The following is a 12,627-nucleotide window of genomic DNA, read 5'->3' as shown; positions in this document are numbered from 1 at the left end:
TGAGGCCCCTGCTTGCCTACTGCACTATCTTTAATGGGCAGAGGTTGAGGGAGCAGGTAGTTGGTCGAAAGTCTCTTAGGATTTTGTCAAGGCCCTCCTCTGGTATTGGGTTAAAAGTGTCCCATATGTCTCTGTAAGGAAGGGGCGACTTTGTGCACTCCTATCCTATTTTTTTTTTAATGGATTTCCTTTTCCTTCTTTTATCATACTTTGTACATCACTCTGATTTTGCAATTTGTAATAAGGGCAGTTTTATCAAACCCTAATAAATATAAACAAACATTCGCTCTACACATATACTGTACTTGTGTATTTTTTTAAGATACTACGTGGGCATATCACAACTCTGCCCCTGCTCTCTCCAAATAATGCCACAGGAAAGCCTAAAAAATGGAACACATAAGCGCCCGATTCCAATATGTAAAACCCCTTTGATGGTACCACAGAAAGGCAGAAGATAAAGCAAGGATGCTCGATGTCGGTCCTCGAGGGCTCTAACCCAGTCGGGTTTTCAGGATTTCCACAAGGAATACGGATGAGATCTATTAGGAGGCAGTGCATGCAAACAGATCTCATGCATATTCATTGGGGGGAAATCCTGAAAACTTATTGCGGCCCTCGAGGACCGACATTGAACAACCCTGATATAAAGCATCTAATCAATAAAGATGTATTGCCTTGTCACCCCATGTACTTATACATGCCTATACTGTGGAGTAATTTCATAAGAAGGCTCTTTCTGCAAGCAAAACAGCTTTTACGCTCTGAAAAACCATAAATGCCAGCACGCATGCCCCATGCACAGGGGAACGCGTGTTTAAATCTTTCACCCTCCAAAATGTAAGCTTTTTGAGCTAGAGATTTATTCTAGCTGTAGCTGCCGATTTAACTATATAAATTCAAGTACCAATATAAAACAAGTTAGTGCTCGCTCACCAGTTCCTTGTTTAAATCTCCAGGCATGGACCTGCTTCTCAGGCTGAGGGTATCCTCCTTCCCTTCGGAATACGACCCACTCAAATCATGTTCAGATCTACTGTGATCTGTTAAGATAAGGGCATGGAAAAACCGTCATCCGTTAGTTCTCTATTCAAACATACCTTATTTGTGTGGGTGTCTTTTCCTGATCATTTTCACTTGTTCTTACACAGCCTCTTAGACCCAGACGCTCAAAACTCCGGAGCCTGTACCAAAATAGCGCCAATAAAGCGCCGGAAAAGAACTTTCCAATGCTCAACGCTAATGGCATGCAAATTTATGTGAACTGTTAGCGCTGAGCATTGGGAAGTTAGGGAGAGGGAATGCGCCTCAGACATGCGCACAGACGGTCAGTGCAGGGTGAAAAAAGCTTTTAAAAAATTTTTCCCTTATCACCTCTTATTTCAGTTAGGATTATTTTTCTCTCTATCTTCAGCAAGGATACCAGAAGCATTGCACTTGATCCTCTAACCCTCTATAATGCATCAGATAATTTAATAAATTCAGACAAGCTGGATGACACATTCCTTGTTGAACTACCCACTTATAAGCATGAACGTGAACATCTATTTTGAAATCCCCTCCGATTCTTAAGCCAGAGCTAATGTTTTACAAGAAGCAAAAAGTCGAAACCTTTACGCTCATCCCCGGCCTGGACTAATATATCTATAAAGTCTGACCAAAGAGGTTTTCTCTCTCAAGATTTAGTATGACATTTAGCCGCCCTTCAATCTATTTCCACATTTTAAATTAAAGTAAACCCATTCAGAAGAATACATCGATCACGTGTAGTGCATTTTAAAAAAGGAACATTTGCATTTGCAGAACTGCCTTCCCCAAGAGAAATCTGTTTAAAGGCAGCTTAGCAAACTGAGGGTGACAGATATAAGTCGCAGTTCAAGCTGGTAGCAGAGCGAAGAAGTGAAAGGGGAGGGGGTGGGAATGTGGAACAGATGACAGGCTCACACAACAGCTCCAGTCCCTGCTCGCTGGTCCTGTCAGGCGCAGTTGCAGGCAGGAATAGCAGAGGTCCAGTACCGGATGGGCACAACATCCTAATGCCAGCTCCGAGCTGGCGTAGGGTTTCTGGCGTTAAGGGCACCCTTGTTTGGCGCACTGTCCTCTGAGAATATGAGAGGAACAGGAAATGACCTCATCAGCATGCTTTTGAATATATTAGCACGCTCTTCGTGCTGTGAACCGGCGAGCTGGTTGGTTCACGCACTCGTCGGCTCTCAGCATTGCGCTAGTAAACGCGGACGCTAAAGGCCTCTAACGCCTGCGTTTACTTCTGAGCATCGGCTGCTTAGTGGTGGAAAAACCAACTCGTGGCTGACAGAACATTTTCTGACAACAGGGTTTCAGAATTTAAGGCAGCGGATCTCAGCCCTATTTGTTGAAAAACAGGGAAGTGCATCACGAGACAGTTGCACATCTTGTTCTTTGTGCCCTGGCGGGGGATAAATAGGTCGCCCAAAGTTGGGTGTGGATCACAGATCTGTGCGTACGCTAATTGGCCAATTAGGTGCTAATTAATGGCGTTAACGAGCACTTAATTTTATGCCTGGCGGACAGCTGTGGCAATGGCAACTGCATTAAATATTTATAGAATTAAGGAGTATAGGACAAAAAATTATGCACACAAATTTGGGCACATTTAATTGAATAGCGAGCCAATTAGTGCCAATAATTGGCTTTTTAACAATTATTGGCACTAATTAGATTTAATTGGCATCTACGCATGTAAATTTAAGCATGGGATTTGCATCTAGATTTTATTCGCGGGCCAAAAAAAGGGGCAAGGAAATGGGAAGATCACAGACATTTCGGGGCAGATCAGGGGCATGATTTTCAATTATGTGTATAATTATATGGGGAGTGGAGGAGTGGCCTAGTGGTTAGAGTGGTGGACTTTGGTTCTGGGGAACTGGGTTCGATTCCCACTGCAGGCACAGGCAGCTTCTTGTGACTCTGGGCAAGTCACTTAGCCCTCCATTGCCCCAGGTACAAATAATATTGGGGCTATTTGCGTGTTTGGGTGTGGGCGTTTGCGCCACATTTTTGTGGGTGCAAATGGTGATGCCTAAATTTACGTGCGACTCCTGCGCACCTAACTTAAATGCAGCTTATAGAATTTTTAGGCATCATATGTAGAATCTAGACCATAGGGGACGAATCAAAATGGCACCCAAAGTCAGAGAGACGCTGGAATGACCTGCACTAACCTATTGCACTCTAAAGGCGCTCTGCGCAAAATAGTCTTTATAGGATAATAGCTTACAGTGCATTTTGCACCTAACTTTGGGTACGAGCATTACACCTGTCAATGGTGATCTGGGAAGTTACAGACCGGTAAGCTTGACTTCAGCGCTGGGGCAAATAGCGGAAACTATTATAAAGAATAAAATCATGGAGCACATAAATAAACATGGTTTAATGGGATAGAGTCCGCATGGGTTCAGCCAAGGGATGTCTTCCCTCACCAATTTCCTTCATTTCTTTGAAGGCATGAACAAACATATGGATGAAGGTGAGCTGGTTGACGTAGCATATCTAGATTTTCAGAATGCTTTTCACGAAGTTCCTCGTGAGAGACTCCTAAGGGAATTAAAAAAATCATGGGATAGGAGGCAATGTCCTTCTCTGGATTAGAAATTGGTTATTGGACAGAAAACAGAGGGGTAGGGTTAAATGGGCATTTTTCTGAATGGAGGAGGGTGAATAGTGGAGTGCCACAGGGATCTGTACTGGGACCAATGCTATTTAACATATTTATAAATGATCTGGAAAACGAAACGACAAGCGAGATGATTTAATTTGCAGGTGACACAAAACTATTCAAAAGTTTTCAAAACACATGTGGATTGTGAAAAATTGCAGGAAGACATTAGGAAACTGGAAGACTGGGGATACAAATGGCAGATGAAATATAATGTGGACAAATGCAAAGTGATGCACATTGGGAAGAATAATCCAAATCCTAGTTACCTGACGCTAGGGTCCACCTTAGGAGTCAGCACTTAAGAAAAAGATCTAGTTCTCATTGTAGATAATACACTGAAATCGTCTGCCCACTGTATGGCAGTGGCCAAAAAAAGCAAACAGGATACTAGGAATTATTAGGAAAGGGATGCAAAATAAGACCAAAAATATTCTAATGCCCCTGTTCCTCTCCATGGTGCAACCTCACTTTAGTACAGTGTTGAATTCTGGTTGCCATATCTCAAAAAAGACCTAGTGGAATTAGAAAAGATGCAACCAAAATGATAAAGGGGATGGAACTCTTCCCATATGAGGAAAGACTAAAGAGGTTAGGGCTCTTCAGCTTTGAAAAGAGACGGCTGATAGGGGATAAGATTGAGGTGTAGAACAGGTAGAAATGAACCAAGTTTTCACTCTTTCAAAAAGTTCAAAGACCAGGGGACACTCAATGAAATTACATGGAAATACTTTTAAAACAAATAGGAGAAAATATTTTTTCACTCAAAGAATAGTTAAGCTCTGAAACTGTCTGTCGGAGAATGTGGTAACAATGGTTAATGTATCTGGGTTTAACAAAGGTTTGGACAAGTTCCTGGAGGAAAAGTCCATAGTCGTTACTGAGATGAACATGGAGGAAGCCACTGCTTGTCCCGGGATTGGTAGCATGGAATGTTGCTACTAATTGGGTTTCTGCCAGGTACTTGTGACCACGAATGGCCATAGGCGCCGACTCCGTGGGTGCTGTGGGTAACATACATAGTAACATAATAGATGTGCTTGAGCATCCCCAATATTTCACCGACGGAAGTTCCCTTCCAGCCCAGAATTTTAAAAGTCCCTCCCTCCGAGTTCAAGGGCCGTCCGTCCCTCCCTCCCTCTGAGTTCCAGGGCCCCTCCCCGCCCCTCCATCCCTCTGTCCGTCCAAATTTTAAAAGTCATCTTCTTACCTCGTCGGGGTGTTACGGCGGCGGCTGCACGCAGTGAAAAGCGTGCAGGCTCGCGCTTCAGCCTTCCCTCGTCTGTCTCTCAGCTCTGGTCCCGCCCTTGCGGAAACAAGAAATGAGGGCGGGACCAGAGCTGAGAGACAGACAAGGGAAGACTGAAGCACGAGCCTGCACGCTTTTCACTGCGTGCAGCTGTCACCGTAACACCCCGACGAGGTAAGAAGATGGCTTTTAAAATTTGGACGGACAGAGGGATGGAGGGGCGGGGGGCCCCTGGAACTCGGAGGCAGGGAGGGACGGACAGACGGGTGGGGGGGCCCTGGAATTTGGAGGGAGGGAGGAGGAGGGGCCTGGAACTCAGAGGGAGAGGGAGGGAATGCACCACCTGTAAAAAAAAAAAAAAAAAAAAATTCAGCACCCCCAATCATTTTGAAAAGTCGACTCCTATGAGAATGGCCACTGTTGGAAGCAGGATACTGGGCTAGATGGACCATTGGTCTGACCCACTATGACTATTCTTATGTTCTTAAAGACTAGTGTAAATCCTCACACCCAATTAATGGCAGTTATGCACAGAAATGCAGGTATTCCATATTTTTATATATATCGAATAAAAAAAGAAAACAGTCAAGTAAACTAACTGTAAGTATCCATGTCTGCAAAGCCAGAAATAAACATGCCAAAAACTATCAAAACGGAGAAAGCCGAGGGTGATACAGGCACAGCAAACAGAATACAGATAGGGTAGGCGGTGTGGGAGACAAATACGAGCTTCGGCTTGAAAGTGCGACAGACTTGCTTCTCACATTCTAATGAAAATCAGATCAATTAAGCGGAAGAGCTCTCCCATGATGCTCCAGGCTGGAGTAGCTGACATATACAGTCGTGCAGCTTTATCCCCACAGTGGAAGCTTGGCTGTGTACATTCAGGTTTTCCCCTCCTGTTGTGTGAAATAAGGCAATTTTCAAACTGCTCCCTGGCTGCTGCAATGTTCACAAGTTAATTTTTACCTGCAGCTTTTGCAATAATTTCCATAGTGAAAGTATTGCCTGCACGTTCACTTTGAGAATCGCCTAAGGAAAAAAAGCCACAGAGATTGGCACCTATGTTTTCTGCGAGTAATTTTGTCTGATTAAAACGTGCACATCTTGAAAACACACCTCCACAGAACACAGGTAAATGCATGCACAACATGAAACAATCGTTTTCAAATACCCTTTTATCCACATAAAGTGAAATTTAAATTTATATGTTAATTTCTTTTCCTTCAGCCCTATCAGACCAATCCGGGTTATGTCATAAGCATTGCCATTCTGGGACAAACAGAAGGAAGATCAAATCCAGTATTCTGTTTCCAACTGACACATGCATCCAGCTTCTCCTACATAGGTACACAGCTATGGAATGTACTACCAACTGCTTTGAAAAAAATTCACGACCAATTCAACTTTCGGAAATCCTTGAAGACCCACCTCTTTAAAAGAATATACCATAACGATCCATCATTTGAACGTTAATACACTGCCGTGTTTACCTATTGATCCGACATTGATATCTTTATACATGATGGTTTTATATACTATGTTTCCCATATTCTTATGAAATTATAACTGTATGTGCCATTCTGTCGTGGCGACCCCACGACTGAGCAATGTAAGCCACATTGAACCTACAAATGTGTGGGAAAATGTGGGATACAAATGCAATAAATAAATAAACAGTGGCCAATCCAGGTCAGAAACACATGGCAAGATTCCAAAAGAATAAAATACATTTTATGCTGCTTACCCCAGGAATAAGAAGTATTTTCTCAAGTCCGTCTTAATAATGGTTTATGGACTTTTCTTTTAGGAACTTGTCCAAACTTTTTTTTTTTAAACCTTGTTAGGCTAATTGCTTTGGTAACGAATTCCAGAGTTTGATTACATGTTGAGTAAAGAAATATTTTCTCTGATTTGTTTTAAATCTATTACTTAGTAGCTTCATTACATGCCATCTTTTTGGAAAGAGTAAACAAGTGATTTATGTCTACCCGTTCCACTCCACTCAGTATTTTATAGATCTCTATCATATCTCCCCCCCCCCCCTCAGCTGTCTCTTCTCCAAGCTGAAGAGCACTAGCCCCATTAGCCTTTCCTCGCAGAGAAGTCATCCCATCCCCTTTATCATTTTCGTCACCCTTCATCCTTCTCTCTACCTTTTCTAATTTTGTTATATCTTTTCTGAGACGTGGTAACCAAAACTGCACACAATATTCTAGGTGCGGTCACACCATGGAGTGACCACTTGATAGTACTTGGAGACAAAGAAAAAAAAAGTGCATAAAGGTATGAAAACAGGTGTGAGGATGTTATAATGCTGTTATATCGCTCCATGGTGCGACCGCACCATGAGTATTGTGTTCAATTCTGGTCGCCGCATCTCAAGAAAGATATAATGAAATTGGAAAAGGTGCAGCGAAGGGCGATGAAAATGATAGCGGGGATGGGACGACTTCTCTATGAAGAAAGACTAAGGAGGCTAGGGCTATACAGCTTGGAGAAGAGACGGCTGAGGGGAGACATGATAGAGGTATATAAAATAATGAGTGGAATGGAACAGGGTGGATGTGAAGCGTCTGTTCACGCTTTCCAAAAATACTAGGACTAGCGGGCATGCGATTAAACTACAGTGTAGTAAATTTAAAACAAATCGGAGAAAATTTTTCTTCACCCAACGTGTAATTAAACTCTGGAATTCATTGCCGGAAAATGTGGTGAAGGCGGTTAGCTTAGCAGAGTTTAAAAAGGGGTTGGACAGTTTCCTAAAGGACAAGTCCATAAACCACTACTAAATGGACTTGGGAAAAATCCACAATTCCAGGAATAACGTATAGAATGTTTCTACGTTTGGGAAGCTCGCCAGGTACCCTTGGCCTGGATTGGCCGCTGTCGTGGACAGGATGCTGGGCTCGATGGACCCTTGGTCTTTTCCCAGTGTGGCATTACTTATGTACTTATGTCCTCTACTTGGCTCACTTTTATTACATAGAGCAGTGATTTAACCTATTGTGATGTCATAGTGGCTCATTCCACCAATAAGAGCCAACCTCATTAGTGATGTCACAATGGCTTGATTGTATAGAATGTTTGTACATTTGGGAAGCTTGCCAGGATTGGCCGCTGTCATGGACAGGATGCTGGGCTCGATGGACCCTTGGTCTTTTCCCAGTGTGGCATTACTTATGTACTTATGTCTGCTCCACTTATATGGATCTGGTGCTGTGTTCATCTCCTAAGTATCCTACATCAATCTAAGAGCACTAAAGGCAATCGTTGTGTTTGGGTTTGCAAAGCCAAACCTGATGCAGTCAAAAATTTCAATTCATGATCAACAGCCCAGGAATGAGATAATATAGCAAATCCCAATACATCAATGATACAACTCTTGCCAACTATTTTCAGAGTGAGCAAGAACGTATTCAAAGTGACACAGCAAATGTCGACAGATAAAGACCTGCAAGGTCCATGATTAAACACTGATATATTTAATCGCTCTCTTTTGGGGCACAGACTGTAAAAGTCTACTCGGTATCAGTATTAATTTCCAACTACTGGAGCTGCTGTCAAAGCCCACTCCAGCCTTGATCCTGACCCGTTTTGGCCATTTACGGGACCCAGACTGTAGAAGTCTGCCCGGCATTGGTCTTATTTCTCAACCTCTGAAGCTGCCGTCAACGCTCACTCCAACTAGAAATTGGGAGGCGGGAAATACTGCTGGGCAGACTTGTACGGTCTGTGCCCTGAAAAAGGCAGGTACAAATCAAGGTAAGGTATACACATATGAGTTTATCTTGTTGGGCAGACTGGATGGACCGTACAGGTCTTTTTCTGCCGTCATCTACTATGGTACTATGAGATCATTGAAGTTTTGCTTTAATTGCATTCCATTTTTTTTTTATTTTAGCCTGACATTGCTTCTAACCACCTTATAATCGAAAGAGAAAAACGCCTAGATTTCGACCCAAATCGGGAGATAGACGTTTATCTCACAAAAACGAATAGGTATAATCGAAAGCCGATTTTGGACGTTTTCAACTGCACTCCGTCGCGGATGCGGACAAAGTTGATGGGGGCGTGTCGAAGGTGTGGCGAAGGTGGAACTGGGGCGTGGTTATCGGCCGAGGAGAGATGTACGCGTTAGGGCAATAATCGAAAAAATTAAGGCGTTTTTAGCAAACATTTAGGCCACTTTTGTTGGACCCTTTTTTCACACGAACAGGTCCCAAAAAAGTGCTCTAAATGACCAGATGACCATCGGAGGGAATCGGGGATGACCTCCCCTGACTCCCCCAGTGGTCACTAACCCCCTCCCACCACAAAACATGATGTTTCACAACTTTTTATTTTCACCCTCAAATGTTATACCCACCTCCCTGGCAGCAGTATGCAGGTCCCTGGAGCAGTTGTTAGGGGGTGCAGTGGACTTCAGGCAGGTGGACCCAGGCCCATCCCCCACCCTACCTGTTACAATTGTGCTGCTTAATGCTTATTAGTCGTCCAACCCCCCAAACCCACTGAACCCACATGTAGGTGCCCCCCTTCACCCCTTAGGGCTATAGTAATGGTGTAGACTTGTGGGCAGTGGGTTTTGAGGGGGATTTGAGGGGCTCAACACACAAGGGAAGGGTGCTATGCACCTGGGAGCTCTTTTACCTTTTTTTTTGTTTTTGTAAAAGTGCCCCCTAGGGTGCCCGGTTGGTGTCCTGGCATGTGAGGGGGACCAGTGCACTACGACTCCTGGCCCCTCCCACGAACAAATGCCTTGGATTTATTCGTTTTTGAGCTGGGCGCTTTCATTTTCCATTATCACTGAAAAACAAAAACGCCCAGCTCACAAATTGTCGAATAAAACATGGACGTCTATTTTTTTTCGAAAATACGGTTCAGTCCGCCCCTTCACGGACCCGCTCTTGGAGATAAACGCCCATGGAGATAGACGTTTTCGTTCGATTATGCCCCTCTAAGTCTCCAACCCTGCAACCTCAACTCATGACCTCTAGTTCTACTGCTTCCCTGTCTCTGAAAAAGATAATTACATATGTGCGTTTCTCTCAACATAAAGGACTATATTAACGACACAAAGTTCCTCATTTAGATGTTGCTTCTGATTTTCAAAGCGTACGACATGTGCACGTGAAGCCTTAGGGTGGGGGTAGAGCTGGACGAAGAGAACTGGTAAGCTGGTACCTGATGACATCGAAGTCTTGGAGACAGACACGGAAGTGGTTTCTGACGTTTTCCTTTTATGCCCTTTGATCAGGTCTTTTGAGACGCTTTCATCTGCAGGCTGGAGGGCTCCGTTTTCAAAGTCAGCACCCTGTCCAGGGAAAAAAAAAATCAAAGCTGTCATCGCTTTTCTGGTGGCAGAAATGGATGTAGACCAGGGGCGTATCTGGACTCCGGCGGTAGGGGGGGCCAGAGCCAGAGGGAGGGGGCACATTTTAGCCCCCCCCCCCCGTCGCCGCCGCCGCCGAGCCCCCACCGCCACCAATGACTCTCTCCAACCCCCTCCCGCCGCCAACCCTCCCCCGCTGCCGTTCTTACTTTTGCTGGCGGGGGACCCCAACCCCCGCCAGCCGAGGTCTGCTTCCACCTGCCGCTGCCGTAAAAACTTCTTCTTCAGCCGGCGGGGGACCCCAAACCCCCGCCAGCCGCCCCGCGGTGTTTAAAATTCATCTTCGGCCTCCGTAGCCGTGCTGCTGTGATAGGCGCTGTTGAAATCCACTTCGGAGTCTGACGTCGCAGCACGTACAACGTACAACGATGTCAGACTCCGAAGTGGATTTCAACAGCGCCTATCACAGCAGCACGGCCACGGAGGCCGAAGATGAATTTTAAACACCGCGGGGCGGCTGGCGGGGGTTTGGGGTCCCCCGCCGGCTGAAGAAGAAGTTTTTACGGCAGCGGCAGGTGGAAGCAGACCTCGGCTGGCGGGGGTTGGGGTCCCCCGCCAGCAAAAGTAAGAACGGCAGCGGGGGAGGGTTGATGGCGGTAGGGGGGTCCAGGGCAAAATCTGCGGGGGCCCAGGCCCCTGAGGCCCCACGCAGATACGCCCCTGATGTAGACTACACTGAATTTGTTTCTGAAGTGAGCGGCTGAAAGCTAGGGGAGAGGACGGATGAGAGAGCATAACCTTGGGGGTATCAGAAAACTTTTAAAGCAAACTTATGTCTTTTGCGGCAAAGTTCAGTTTAACCCTTTGATAGCTACTGACACATCTGTACACCTCTAATTTACTTACAATTTACTCAGATGCAGTTACCTCTACTACAATCTAGGTTCCACCTTTCACAAACAAAAAAAAATCTCTTAGTGATATCCCGAAATCCCAACTGGTTTGCAACTCTTGAGGACGGAGGTTCCCGACCTCTGTAGTAAATTACCACTTCTAACTTGAAGCGCAGAACGGAGTAGTCTGAGGCCCTCAATCAAAATGATTTACTTCAGAATTAACCACTGGTGATTGCATAATTTGTACCTATACCTGACCGCTGGAGGTTTTCGATCCACCTCTACCCTTCTACCATGGGTATCTGCTCGTAAAGGTTCTTCCTTTTTTGGGGGGGGCGGGGGAAATAACTTGTAGTTGGTCATCCATGTATATGGCCAAAAGTTATCGGTTTAGAAGGAAATATTCTGAGAAGTGTTCCAGGGGTGGGGCTGAAGTCACACAGCACTGATAATCAGGGTTATCTACTTATCTTTGTCTGAGCAGGACCTGCCCTAGCTTAAATGGATAACTTAATCTGTTTACTAAAAGGTTTCCCTCCAGGAACTGGGTAACTTGCCAGCTCGGCAAACAGAAGGTGGGACAATGTAAAGAAAAGATGACATTTTCTTGTTCTCTTGGTCTCTCTTTGTTTTTTTTTAATTAGCTGTGCAAATGTTATCACGGTACTTTGTACTCCACTGGAGTAGGCATTAATTCCCCTATTGCATATTATCCACTCCTACCCTAGCTGAGATAATATTTAATCACCTCCCTGACCTCATGTGCAACTTCCTTTAAATCAGTCACCTTACTTTCTAATTCTTCTTACTCTCTGACCTATCTATATGTTCCATCTGTGCTTTACTACTACTACTACTACTTAGCATTTCTATAGCGCTGCCAGGGTTACGCAGCGCTGTACAAGTTTAAACATGGGGAAGGACAGTCCCTGCTCAAGAGAGCTTACAATCTTTCACTAGCAATTAAAACGTTCTATTACGTATTGTGTTGACATTGTAAATAGTATACTATCCAGCTTATAATCGAAATAGAAAAACGCCTATATTGTGACCCAAATCGGGAGATAGACGTTTATCTCACAAAAACAAATAAAGCGGTATAATCGAAAGCCGAATTTGGACGTTTTCAACTGCACTCCATCGCGGATGCGGACAAAGTTGATGGGGGCGTGTCGAAGGCGTGGTGAAGGCGGAACTGGGGCGTGGTTATCGGGCGATCAGAGATGGGCGCCTTTCGCCGATAATGGAAAAAAAATATGCGTTTTTACCGAGAATTTAGGGCACTTTTCCTGGACCCTGTTTTTCCACGAATAAGGCCCCAAAAAGTGCCCTAAATGACTAGATGACCATTGGAGGGAATCAGGGATGACCTCCCCTGACTCCCCCAGTGGTCACAAACCCCCTCCCACCACAAAATATGCCGTTTCACAACTTTTTATTTTCACCCTCA

General features: G+C 44.7%; 1 protein-coding gene across 3 annotated transcripts in view; it reads right to left on the bottom strand.

Moving 5' to 3' along the window:
- The window catches only part of SYTL5 (synaptotagmin like 5), a 226,929-nt gene that overhangs the window by 65,272 nt on the left and 149,030 nt on the right, over nucleotides 1-12,627 (bottom strand). For all 3 annotated transcript variants that reach the window (XM_030202323.1, XM_030202325.1, XM_030202324.1), the window contains exons 8-9: nucleotides 10,134-10,263; nucleotides 937-1,043 (exon numbers count right to left, since the gene is read on the bottom strand). In XM_030202323.1, the coding sequence (XP_030058183.1) occupies nucleotides 937-1,043; nucleotides 10,134-10,263 (237 nt within the window). The remainder of the gene's footprint in view (nucleotides 1-936; nucleotides 1,044-10,133; nucleotides 10,264-12,627) is intronic.

The sequence above is a fragment of the Microcaecilia unicolor genome, chromosome 4 (genome assembly GCF_901765095.1).
Source record: "Microcaecilia unicolor chromosome 4, aMicUni1.1, whole genome shotgun sequence".
Lineage (NCBI taxonomy): Eukaryota > Metazoa > Chordata > Amphibia > Gymnophiona > Siphonopidae > Microcaecilia > Microcaecilia unicolor.
The sequence above is the reverse complement of the archived record's forward strand: the minus strand, read 5'-3'. Positions and strand labels throughout refer to the sequence as shown.